Source organism: Elephas maximus, chromosome X, assembly GCF_024166365.1.
Source record: "Elephas maximus indicus isolate mEleMax1 chromosome X, mEleMax1 primary haplotype, whole genome shotgun sequence".
NCBI classification, from domain to species: domain Eukaryota; kingdom Metazoa; phylum Chordata; class Mammalia; order Proboscidea; family Elephantidae; genus Elephas; species Elephas maximus.
In genome coordinates, this window is record NC_064846.1 from 12,257,729 (window position 1) to 12,270,779 (window position 13,051).

General features: G+C 37.9%; 1 protein-coding gene across 1 annotated transcript; it reads left to right on the forward strand.

Moving 5' to 3' along the window:
• The first annotated feature begins 697 nt into the window (after window positions 1-697).
• On the forward strand, window positions 698-3,226 carry SLITRK4 (SLIT and NTRK like family member 4). The gene has a single exon (XM_049872153.1). The coding sequence runs from the start codon at window positions 713-715 to the stop codon at window positions 3,224-3,226; it is 2,514 nt and encodes an 837-aa protein (XP_049728110.1). The 5' UTR covers window positions 698-712.
• The last annotated feature ends 9,825 nt before the right edge of the window (window positions 3,227-13,051 follow it).

The following is a 13,051-nucleotide window of genomic DNA, read 5'->3' on the forward strand; positions in this document are numbered from 1 at the left end:
GAGTCGTCTGTGCTTTTTCAGACAGCAGTGTACAGGAGTGAACAGATTCATGGCATACTGCTTAACTACGTATGGACTGAAGCCCAGGCAGATCTCTTCCCAAAACTCCTTCCACCTTAGCCTTTTAACTGTCCTTCTCTGTGGCAACCCAGTCTTCCTAGTGCCATCCTCCACCGAACCAGGGCTCAGAACTTCTCGGCTCAGCCTCTTCTTAAGCTCATGCCTAGATAATACACATTCACATACTGAAATGCCTTTGTGGTGCCCACTACACAGCTACTAGCATACTCCATGGCCTGGGGATATTGGAGTTGCAGATAGGAAGCTCATAGCCTGTGTTCAAGGGCCGTGTTTGGTGGTCCATGGAGGGAAAATATTTTCAGATTGTTAAGGTTGAAGCATGATTAAGAATCTTCTCTTCCTACCGTTTGTTGTGTGCTCTGTACCTGTAAATTCTGTATGCACTGCGGGGACTGAAATAAAATGTATGGCACTGTTGGTGGTTGTTATTGTTCCACCGAGTGAGACTACTTGGAGTTTTTGAAGCCTTAAAAAGAAAAAAGCTTGTAATTGTATCCGTTTGTTCACTGTGCTATGATTTAAACACAAATCCCTTTTCCAAGTAACGACCATTGAAAAACTGTTTTCTTTTTATTTTTTAGATTATTTCTCTTTATTCAGAAGCATAAAGTTGTTTGCTGATTGCAAGAAGATGTTTCTTTGGCTCTTTCTGATTTTGTCAGCCCCGATTTCGTCGACAAATGCAGATTCTGACATATCGGTGGAAATTTGCAATGTGTGCTCCTGCGTGTCCGTTGAGAATGTGCTCTATGTCAACTGTGAGAAGGTTTCGGTCTACAGACCAAATCAGCTGAAACCACCGTGGTCTAATTTTTATCACCTCAATTTCCAAAACAATTTCTTAAATATCCTCTATCCGAATACATTCTTGAATTTTTCACATGCAGTATCCCTGCAGCTGGGAAATAATAAACTGCAGAACATTGAGGGAGGAGCCTTTCTCGGGCTCAGTGCATTAAAGCAGTTGCACTTGAACAACAATGAATTAAAGATTCTCCGAGCTGACACTTTCCTTGGCATAGAGAACTTGGAGTATCTCCAGGCTGACTACAATTTAATCAAGTATATTGAACGAGGAGCCTTCAATAAGCTCCACAAACTGAAAGTTCTCATTCTTAATGACAATCTGATTTCATTCCTTCCTGATAATATTTTCCGATTCGCATCTTTGACCCATCTGGATATACGAGGGAACAGAATCCAGAAACTCCCCTATATCGGAGTGCTGGAACACATCGGCCGTGTTGTCGAATTGCAACTGGAAGATAATCCTTGGAACTGTAGCTGTGATTTGTTGCCTTTAAAAGCTTGGCTGGAGAATATGCCATATAACATTTACATAGGCGAAGCTATCTGCGAAACTCCCAGTGACTTATACGGAAGGCTTTTAAAAGAAACCAACAAACAAGAGTTATGCCCCATGGGCACGGGCAGTGATTTCGATGTCCGCATCCTGCCTCCATCTCAGCTAGAAAACGGCTACACCACTCCCAATGGGCACACTACCCAAACGTCCCTACACAGATTAGTGACCAAGCCACCGAAAACGACAAATCCCTCCAAGATCTCTGGAATTGTGGCAGGCAAAGCCCTCTCTAACCGCAATCTCAGTCAGATTGTGTCTTACCAAACGAGGGTGCCTCCGCTTACCCCTTGCCCAGCACCTTGCCTTTGCAAAACACATCCTTCGGATTTGGGGCTGAGTGTCAACTGCCAAGAAAAAAATATACAATCCATGTCTGAACTGATACCGAAACCTTTGAATGCCAAGAAGTTGCATGTCAATGGTAATGGCATCAAAGATGTGGACGTCTCCGACTTCACTGAGTTTGAAGGACTGGATTTGCTCCATTTAGGTAGCAATCAGATCACAGCGATCAAGGGAGACGTCTTCCACAATCTCACTAATTTGCGCAGGCTGTATCTCAACGGCAATCAGATAGAAAGACTCTATCCCGAAATATTTTCAGGCCTTCACAACCTGCAGTATCTGTATTTGGAATACAATTTGATTAAGGAAATCTTAGCAGGCACCTTTGACTCGATGCCAAATTTGCAGTTACTGTACTTAAACAATAATCTCTTAAAGAGCCTGCCTGTGTACATTTTTTCGGGGGCCTCCCTCGCTAGACTGAACCTGAGAAACAACAAATTCATGTACCTGCCTGTCAGCGGGGTGCTTGATCAGCTGCAGTCCCTCACACAGATTGACCTGGAGGGCAACCCCTGGGATTGCACTTGTGACTTGGTGGCATTAAAGTTGTGGCTGGAGAAGTTGAACGACGGGATTGTTGTAAAAGAACTGAAATGTGAGACACCTGTTCAGTTTGCCAACATTGAGCTGAAATCCCTCAAAAATGAAATCTTGTGTCCCAAACTCTTAAACAAGCCATCTGCACCATTCACGAGCCCTGCACCCGCCATTACACTCACCACCCCACTGGGTCCTATTCGAAGTCCCCCTGGTGGCCCGGTGCCTCTGTCTATTTTAATCTTAAGTATCTTAGTGGTTCTCATTTTAACTGTGTTTGTTGCTTTCTGCCTTCTTGTTTTTGTACTCCGGCGCAACAAGAAACCCACGGTGAAGCATGAGGGCCTGGGGAACCCAGAGTGTGGCTCCATGCAGCTGCAGCTGAGGAAGCATGACCATAAAACCAACAAAAAAGATGGCCTGAGCGCAGAAGCTTTCATTCCACAAACCATAGAGCAGATGAGCAAGAGCCACACCTGTGGCTTGAAGGAGTCTGAAACTGGCTTCATGTTTTCTGATCCTCCGGGACAGAAAGTCATTATGAGAAATGTTGCCGAGAAGGAGAAAGATTTATTACACGTAGATACCAGAAAGAGACTGAGCACAATTGATGAGCTGGATGAATTATTCCCTAGCAGGGATTCCAATGTGTTTATTCAGAATTTTCTTGAAAGCAAAAAGGAGTACAATAGCATAGGTGTCAGTGGCTTTGAGATCCGCTATCCAGAAAAGCAACAAGACAAAAAAAGCAAGAAGTCACTAATAGGAGGCAACCACAGTAAAATTGTTGTGGAGCAAAGGAAGAGCGAGTATTTTGAACTGAAGGCAAAGCTTCAGAGTTCCCCCGATTACCTACAGGTCCTTGAGGAGCAAACAGCTTTGAACAAGATGTAGGTCATGCAGTCTTACTTCATACAGAGGACATTTATTTAATGATGAAAGTGCCTTTTGTTGACTTCTGACTTCCAAATACTATGTTATCAATAGGCATAGAGGCAAGTGTTTCCAAGGGTGTCTCATTAACTGTAGTTGCAAAGATGTGTCAAGTGGAAGAGAATTTCCTTAAGAGATTTTACTACATCAAACCTATACTGTGGAGTCCTGTGGGGATACTGCAAACTCTGTTGCCAAAGGGATGCTTTATATACATAATACACTGAATTTAACCTCAAGAGGCAAATCTGTTTTGTACCCCAATGCAAAGCCTTCGTCTCTTTGTGCTTTGTAAAGCAAACTCAAGAAAACTGGTACCAGTGTTTGTACCTCAGCTGGGTCCTTCATCTTGCACGTAGATTAAGTTGGTGGAACTGGAATAATCCTTTTGATCTGTGGCGTTGTAACAACTCTGTGTAAAGATTATCTGAAAAGTATATATATATATATATATATATATATATATAAAAGCATGCCAAGAGAGAACATTCGATAGTATTTGTAAATCGTTAACTTTATGGCCTGCATCTTGAAACTGCTGGATTTATAATGTTAAATTGTGCAAATATTTGTTTAAAGTATACCATGCGTTACATAACTACAAAATAAATTTGAACACTTTAAGCATTACCTGTCTATACATAAAAGAAGAGGAAAATTCAACGTGAGTACATAGCGTCTGTGGTGATCTGAAGAAATACGTGATGTTTATTCGAATTTAAATGTGGCTCAAATTAACATTAAAGTTTGTTCTCAGTTATGTGAAATACCCACAATCCTTAAAGGTTGTCCAAAATTAGCAAAGTGCTTACCGTGTGAGCGCACCCAAAGCTATTTTTGTAACATAATTCATATTTATGAAGTACTTTGTATACTAAATAGGAAAATATGTACTCCTTAAGATGTATTTAATATGCCTGACTTGTTTTCCTGATCACAGTGAATTTATCAATAAGTGTACATTTAGACAGAAAAAATATACCAAACAAACAAACTGCAGCTGACGTGTATAGAAATATTCTGGACGTTGTGATCAGGTATAATTAAAAACGAAACAAAAAAAAAAAACAACAAAACAAAAATACAAAAAAAAAGTTCTGTGCCATTCTTGTGAAATTAGCATATTACCTTCAGATTCGTTACCAACTGTGCATTAAAAAATAGCTTCCTTAGTTTTATAGTATCTTGTCTGGGACAGTTGTTAATTACCATCAGTTGTCTTGCTTTTCAGGATTCTATGAGCTTCATTCAAATAGTTTTCACTACAAGTATTTAAAAAATAATTAACGCGTAAGGTTAATAGTCCTACCTTGTATGCATCAGTATCTTGTTCTTTCATCGCTCTGACTACTATCAGATAATCAAGTAGAACAGTAAACATCATGGTAATCTCGGCGATCAAAGCCACACTGTAAGATGCTTTCATTGGTCTCAGATGACTTCACAGTCTACAACTACAAATGATAGGCCACTGTGTTTGCTTGTGCTGTTAAGTTCTAAGTCAAAATTGGTCAAAGGAATGAAGTACTTGATAATGGGAGATATTCAAAGATTTTTTAGGAGCTCCCGATGAGCTAAGTGACATCCAGAAACACATTGCCTTCTCGGCCTGCCTGCATATCTTTTTTTTTGTGCTCATCTCTTGTAATTACTATATTAATCAGTAAAATGACCAAGAAGGTAAACCTAGACCTTCTTCATGAATTTTTAAGTGGCAGATGTTTTGATGCAGCTTCCAAATTGATATTATGGTTAAGTTATAACAGCAGTCCCTTTACTAATTTCAGGGCTTTATGTGTTTGTTCCAAGATAAAAACAAAACAAAACAAAACAAAAAAAAACTGGGCCTTCTTGGAGATGTGTGTGTGTGTGTGTTTGTGTTTGGGTATATATGTGTACATATAGATAATTTGGAAGGTTTTTTTTTTTTAATAGCAAAGAAAAAGTTGTCTCCACATGTACGTGCTGGTGCTCTTAAAACTTTACTGTTTAATTTTAATTTTCATGACAATGTCTGTGAAAACTTTATATGAATATAAAAAATCCAAACAAATCATTGCATTCTGATCTTGAAAGAAAAGACATTAAGATGTGTGTCCAACAGCTTGTTTTCATCTACAGTTTCATAAGGACTTTTAATATGCCATTACCTGCATGCATGCAGCCAAGGATTAAAGGGCTCCTGCTGCATACTGACAGGATAAAGATGCAGAAGCTTCAAAGAAGGTGTTTGACTTTATCCTGTCAATGAAGTATGGATTGAGGAATCTTAAGTAGACACTTATGGGAGGAACCGGAAAGCTCCGTTCGTGGTCAGGGGATAATAGGTCATTGGAATGATGTCTTTTATTCACTGTGCTGATGCTTCGAAGATGTTTCAAGGTTTCTGCAAAGTTGTCAATGACAACAGTAACTGCCACCACCTCAGAGCTTGCTGTAGTATATTGGCTATCTCATGCTCTTCTGCCGAAAGATATAAATGTCGAGCTTCTTTTTTAAAAAAGCAATTTAAATATACATGGTCTTTTGGAAGTTCTAATTGTAAATGAATGATAGTAACAAATCATTGGTTAAGGCTGTTACACGTTCCTTAACTAGAGTCATTGTGCCTACATTATACAGTCTACACTATTTTGCACTGGTCTCATCAGTTCTCCTCGTACATTTTATGATAATATAGTTAGGCATAAGTTTTGAGTTGCGTACATGAGCAGTTAAAATACTGTTATCTACATCGTGTTGGTTTTCAACTATAACCTTGATGTTAGTGTAACCCCTTGAGGAATGATATATATGTTGGAACAGCATTTTTAGCAGAACTCGCGTTCAGCTCTAGAAAAATCTAAGAGATGCTCCTATGTACGGTGGTGTGGGACATCATGGGTTTCTTGGCATCGTATTCCTGTGAGTAGACTCTTCAAACTGTTGCAAAGAAAATTAGATCCTGTGGAGTCAGTGAAGGGGTTGAGATAATCTATTATGTCCGTGTAATATAAATCAAGTTTTAAATTATTTTTTTATGAAATCAATAAAGATGATTCAATTCTTTAAAAGTAAACCTTTGTGTAATTTTATGAGAAAGCAGCTATGAAAGTACAGTGATCCAAGTCTACAAGGCAATTTATATTCGATATTTAGTTTTCCATTCTGAATAATAAACTGAATAAATATATTCATTAGAAAATCATTTAAGACCGGCTTCCTTTTGTTGCTTTCTTCAAAAAAAAAAAAAAAACATTTAATTTTTTAAGCCATAAGGTTGCATAAGTTATACGGGGCATGGCCTCATGAATAACATCAGCAGGTATTTCAGAAATAACAGAACACATCTAGAAATGTATGGCAGTAACATTAATCAGTAAGTTTTTTTGCATGATTTGTACATTGACATTGTATGAAATGAGCACAGTGAGTTATTATTTTTATTTTTGTTATTGTCACATCCAAAGAGCTGGGGAGAAAATATATTATGAATATATTTATAATCACTATTTTGAAATAAAGTAAAGATGATACATTGTATTGTTTTTACCCTGATTTGATTATTAGCATTTTAGGTTAGTTTATAAGACAAAAATCAATTAACGCTATAAAAGCTAATGTAAATCACCAAAAGAAACTGTTTTAATGACTTTTGTTTGCTTTTAATAATATCCAAGTATTAGATTTTATTAAATGCCATTTTTATGAAAGTATTAATAAACTTGTTTCCTACAATGGTATTTCTGCAGCCAGAGTTTGTTAAGTATATTTATCTTTCCATTATTTTTCAGAAGAAATAAAGTAGTAACCAAACTGATCATCTCACCTAGATTTGAGGCTAAGATATATAGCTTTAGAATACTGTTTGTATTCGATGTCATTGCTAAATCTATGTTAGGAGATGCTTTATTTTTTTCCCCAAACATCTTTGCAATCTGTGTTCTTCTCAACTGGCAGCCCCTTAGGAGAATAGTCAGGCAGTGCCAAGAGCGACATGCTTTGATTCTTGCCCATTCTCAATCACTTGGAATCTGACGGCACTGCAGACAAGCAGATAATAGTATTCAACCCTAACTATGTTATCGAATAGTTTTAGAACAACTTCAGGACCACTATAACCCACGGCCAGCTTGACTGGTTACCGGGAGGTTAAGCATTTATGGGGTGGATTGTGATTTTTATGTGGTCCTTTTAAAGATAACCAAAATCATCAGTCTCTCATTTCACCAGAGTTACTGTGGTTGAGAAAAATTAATCAGTTGCATCATGGCTGATTTGAGGAAAGAAAGGAATATAAACAGACGGTGCTGGCCAATAAAGTGGGTTTAAGGTATGCTTACTTACAGGAAGAGATGGAAAGAAAGAATACAAGTTAAGATTGTTGTGGCCTTAGGTCTATACCTAGCTATGCAAAAGGTATGAAGAGTATAGATAGCATATGCAAGTACCTTTGAACTAAATGTCATATGTGCCACAGGAGATGCGTCACAGTACTGTGTGACTTATTTTAGTTCTTTATGAGTACCGAGCAGAGAGCTTTGGGCCCCAGCCATTCAGTTATGTGGACAAGTGGCATCAAACCAAGGTTTGGCCTCATTTCCAGTGCTCACTCAATTAGTCACTATGCTCAGATGGGCTGAACTACAGTATCTGTTTGTGGCTTGACTTGCTGGAAATATCAAGTTCACCTGATAATTGCTAACCCTCAATTTCAGATTTGGTGGCTATCAGACCCTTGTTAAGTTGAAAACAAATGAGAAGCTAAATGAACCTGAAAAACTTATTTTGTACAAACCTGTTCTTATCAAATTTTGAATTTCATTTTGTTGTGTTTTCCACTGGTTGATAGGATTGCATTTCAGAAGGGGAAATCAAGGAAAGCAACCTGTGTTGTCTACCTGAGATGAAATACTGTGACTTGACTTTTCATAAACTTTTTCACCAGTTTTCCCTGTGTCTAAAAAAAAAAAAAAAAAAAAGGAAATATGAAGTGGGCCACTGCGTCAACTATTTGAATACTTTGACCAAACAATTGTTATTAAAAATAAAAAGATTCAAACTTTTCACTAATTTATAATTACCAGATCTAGGAGAGAATTGCTCAGCCTTCTACTTTAGCTGACTTTTGTAGACACTGGCTAAATAGCCTTTCTGGTGATTTCAATAGTACATGAAAAATGAGAAATTACTTATTTAACATAAAAAGCCCATGAATAGGGCTATCAGAGAGAGAATGTGAGTATGTAATGAATAAATATACAGTATTTTTTTTATCACTTTAAATTAGCTAGAGGAAAGAAATAGTCCTTTAAAGTTTCTGAACAATATATTTCTCTTGGTTGGCACCTCACAAATACTAGATCCTATCAGATGCTGCTGGTTAACAGCCTAAGGAAGCCATGTTGTTCAGTGGATACTGCTCATGGAAGCCTTTGAAAATGGTAGTAAACTCTGTTCTCCCTATTAAGAACTGAAATGTATATTTCCATCATTGTTTCATGTGAACTGAACCATTGTGGTAAAATTCTGGAGTTGGTATTCAGTAATTTTAATGCTGTTTTCACAAATAAAAGTTTTTTGTTATAGGTCACATTTGTAGCCATTCAGTGTGTTTATTAGTTCCCTATAGTTCCTGTGGTAGAATGAGTGAAGCTCAAGTTTACAAAGAAATGCATATAATCTGTTTCTTAGCTGATGTCATTGTTCTGATAGTTTACAAGTAAGTTCAGGCTGGATCTGCCTACACACTTACACATGTGCACACACAGAGACACACATAAGGAAAGAGAAAGAGGAATGCATAGAAATAGTAAATTTTACATGAAGGAAATTATCTAGATGATGTAAACAAATAAAATGTTTCCGCTTCACTGCCATGATTTTTTTTTTTTTAATTAAAGTGGGTTTTGGGACCCAAATGATAATTGTCCTGCTTTTTCCTTCATTTTAAATTGAAACTTGACCACTGTGTCATATGCAGTAGAAATGGGGCCCAGCATATCTCCCAGGACTTCCTTGAGTTGCAGTAATACCTACTGTCTCAGGATTTCGTTTCGATGTTCCTTATGTTACCTTTGTCATCATTATCCTGCCCAGCCTCTAAGCTTACTGAATGTATGATGCTGTGGGCAATGCCCAGGTGGCCAAGCGTTATTCAGAGAACCTGGAAGGAGCATTTACATCCAAAATATAGAACCCCAGGTGATGATGTGATCAGGAATTATTAGAAAATGGAAGCTTTTTTTTTTTTTTTGCAGAAGGAAGAGTTGGTTGGCAATTGCTGACTGAAGAGCTCTCTCTGTACCTAAGATCAGGGAGGATAAGGACAAAGGAGTATTAAGAGGAAAAATGTCTGCTTATCAGATAGAACTCAGAACCTAATTACTGAACAAGAATCATAGTAAAATCTGGCAAATCTTATCCTTTGTTTTTCTTATTCTCCCTCCCTGCTTTATTTATTTTTTAAACAGATACGAAATCCAGGCGGTGTCAGCACAACACTAGTAATTTATTTGTTCGTACTTAATTCCCTGGCCAAGTCAAACAACCAGCTACCTTTTTTGGCCTCCACTGAATTTCCTCTTTGCTTAACAGACATTGTGTATTGACTGGTTGTCAGGGGTCTTGAAGACAGCGTTAGCTATGGAAAGCAATCAGTAGTATTTGTGTTTAGTGAGGGTAGGATGGGAAGCATGCATGTTATACATAATGCATTTTGATAAGAAGCAAGAGAAATTGGTGTAAACCTCCAGGTTCCCAAACTCGTGGTAGAAAGCTGCTAAGCTTTTTGGGTTTGTCTTCAGAAATTTTATTTCAATAAAAATTACCAAGTGCTTCTTTGAGAAGCCATTTCCTGCAAGAATCCCCAGGAGATCATGTATCTGCCACGCATCCCCTTGCTCCATAGCGGGATATGTCCCACTTGCCAAGTCCTCCCTGCTGGAAATTCTTCTCTTCTGCTGTGTAGGAACAGCCAACACCACCTATGGCACGGGCTAGCTTAGCAGATTTTTTTACTCTGGCCTGTTAGTCAATGGCAATGCACACAATAAAGCTATGATTCTAAATCCAAACATATACTCACCATTGCACGTTCCACAACTAGAGAGCGTTTCAGCTGTATGTAGTTTGCACGTTCCTGTCTTTGTTTTTATTCACCAGTTATCTTCCAGTCCCCAGCAGCTACTAGTTATTTTATTCATAGCTCTTCTTCAAACTGGAAGGTAATCTCAGTCCTGGCAACTCACGGTTATTTATAGAAAGTATGATCACACTTCTATCCGCCCATTTCCTTCTGTAACTTCTAGAGATATAGACAATTTAGTACAGTAAGTGATGCATTTAAAAGGAAGTCCTGCTTACACGAAAATAATTATGAAAAGGTAAAGCGAGTTATCAGAACAAAGTCAATTTTAGGATGGTCTTTCTTTTTAGATTTCCTGGCATTGGGATCAGAGTGCAAAGCTCGAGCTCTTGAGCTGGACCCAAAGAAAACATTTTTCACTCTGGAGTCCCGGAAATAACTAAAGAGGTATATCATTTTTTTTTTTTTTTGCTGACACGTGGGCAGGTTTGTCATGTGTTGCCATAAACATGGCTGTTATTTTCTCCTTGCACTCTCTATTTCAGAAAATATTAATTTGCTCTGGTTTGGCACAGCTGCTGAAATGCTGCTGTATCACTTCTCACCGTGAAAATTCACAGAATATTTTTTTTTTCTCTATATGTAACTAAGCAGTTACCCAGGGATGTGCACTGAAAGGTAGATAAAACCACCGGGGTTAAGAGGAGAACTAGTGTGTTCTTAAAAGAATAGGGCTTTAAGAGAACCATAATGCAGCATTTTATTACAATGGCATCGTGGGAGACCAACCTCCCTTTGAACATGGCTTTTTGCAGGCTTCAATGTGTGTGACTCAGTTCATGGACAGCATCTCCACACACTGTGGAGTCATCTCGGTTGCCTAGGCTGTGCCGCAGTGCAGAATGTGTGAGTGCTAACTTGGTTATTTAATCACACATGCATCTATTATTTCAGCAGCTCATTTGCATATTAGCAAATTGGAAAAAACTCGTTTTCTCACATAATATTCCTACTACAGCCAAGTGAGACTGCGTTGCATGGTCTTTATTTCATCTTGAAGGTTATTTGAACAGGAGTAAACCAAGAGCCTGTAGGGCAATTGTCATTGTCAATATTTAAGGACCATCATAGGAAGATGGAATCTATGTTCTTGTTCAATTTTCAAGTCAGATAAACCAAAAAAAAAAAAAAAACAACAAACCCGTTACACTCTAGTCTGACTCACAGAGATCTTGTAGGACTGAGTAGAACTGCCCCATCGGGTTCCCAAGGCTGTAATCTTCCCAGAAGCAGACTGCCACATCTTTCTCCCACAGAGTGGCTGGTGAGTTTGAACTGCCGACCTTTTGGTTAGTAGCTGAGAGCTTTGGCCACTGTGCCACCAGGGCTCCTCAGGTCAGATAGTTTGGCCTAAATCCCTCCTCTTACTGAAGAACAACTGGAGCTAGAGACAGAAAGTGATTTGCCCAAGGCCACATGTTGCATCCAGTCTGGGACCTGGTTCTCCTAACTCATTGCTCTCTTGGGAAGTTCCTGAGGGGAGAATGAGGACCTGTGAGTGGGATTTCAGGGAGACATTCCAATGCAGCATAAGGACATTCTCCACAAGGTTTTAGAACAGGCCATAAGTGGAACAAGCTAGACAGAAAGTACAGAGTTCTTTATCCATGGAAGTGTCCAAGGTGAGAATGGTTCTGACAAGGAGGATGGGTTTTTCAAGAAAATGTATTTTCAGCGTAAGGTTGTACTACATGATCTTGGAAGACACTTTTCTAACTTTAAGGTCCTTGGATTCATGGTGTATACATTAAAGTCATTTATCAAATAGTTGATCAATAATAGTTTAATTACCAACAGATGATGTCTAACGAATGAATAACCCAAAATGCCAGTTAGAAACATATTAGTCAGCATGTTAGAAGAGACATAAAGTTCCCTCTAATTTTTAGCGTTTTCATTTTTAGTATCAGCATTCCAAAAAGAATAGTCTCTGATGTTTGAAAATTTTACAAAAGGGAAAAAGAAAAAAGACACCCTCCTTTGTACATTGTGCTGAAGATGGCACTGTAGTAACAGTCTCATACCCAAAATGATAAGATGTGCTTGTATTTATTATTTGAATCCTAAATTTAAATTTGGAAATTATTTCTTGCACTTGGCAAAGGAAACATAAAGGTTAGTTTATTGTTAATATAATCTCTAATTGGAGTTGGGTCTTTTTTATTATTGTTATTATTTTACCCTAAATTAGATAGAATTAAAATTTATTCCCAAGAATTTAGTTCAGGTGACAGCTCAACAGACTATATTAAGAAAGCAACTATGAATTATCTGAACTGGAAAGAAGATACTCTCAGAAAATTTTATTAGAATTTCATTCCACAGAGAGAAATTTTTTTCTTAAAAAAAAAAAAATAGGAAAGAAACCTTCAGACTGCAAGGGATTTTGTTAGTTTTTGTTCTTAGTTTTGAAAGATTCTGGATACCTCCAGGAAGAAAGAAGCTGAAATGCACCTCTCTCTTTGTCTTCATTAGAACTTTTAACTGAAGTCCTATAAAAAGTGGCTACTGTGAAGTTGCGGGCCCCTTTAACCACAAAGTCTATTCCTTTAAAAAAAAGTATTAGTAAATCATTCAAAAATCAGCAGTTTTACACTTGGGAATCATACTTCACATCTAAAAAGCCCCAGTGTTAAATGCACATAAATTACCGATGCCTA

Excerpts from the sequence above, each read along its gene's own strand:
- SLITRK4 (XM_049872153.1), top strand. The coding sequence starts at position 713 with ATGTTTCTTTGGCTCTTTCTGATTTTGTCAGCCCCGATTTCGTCGACA.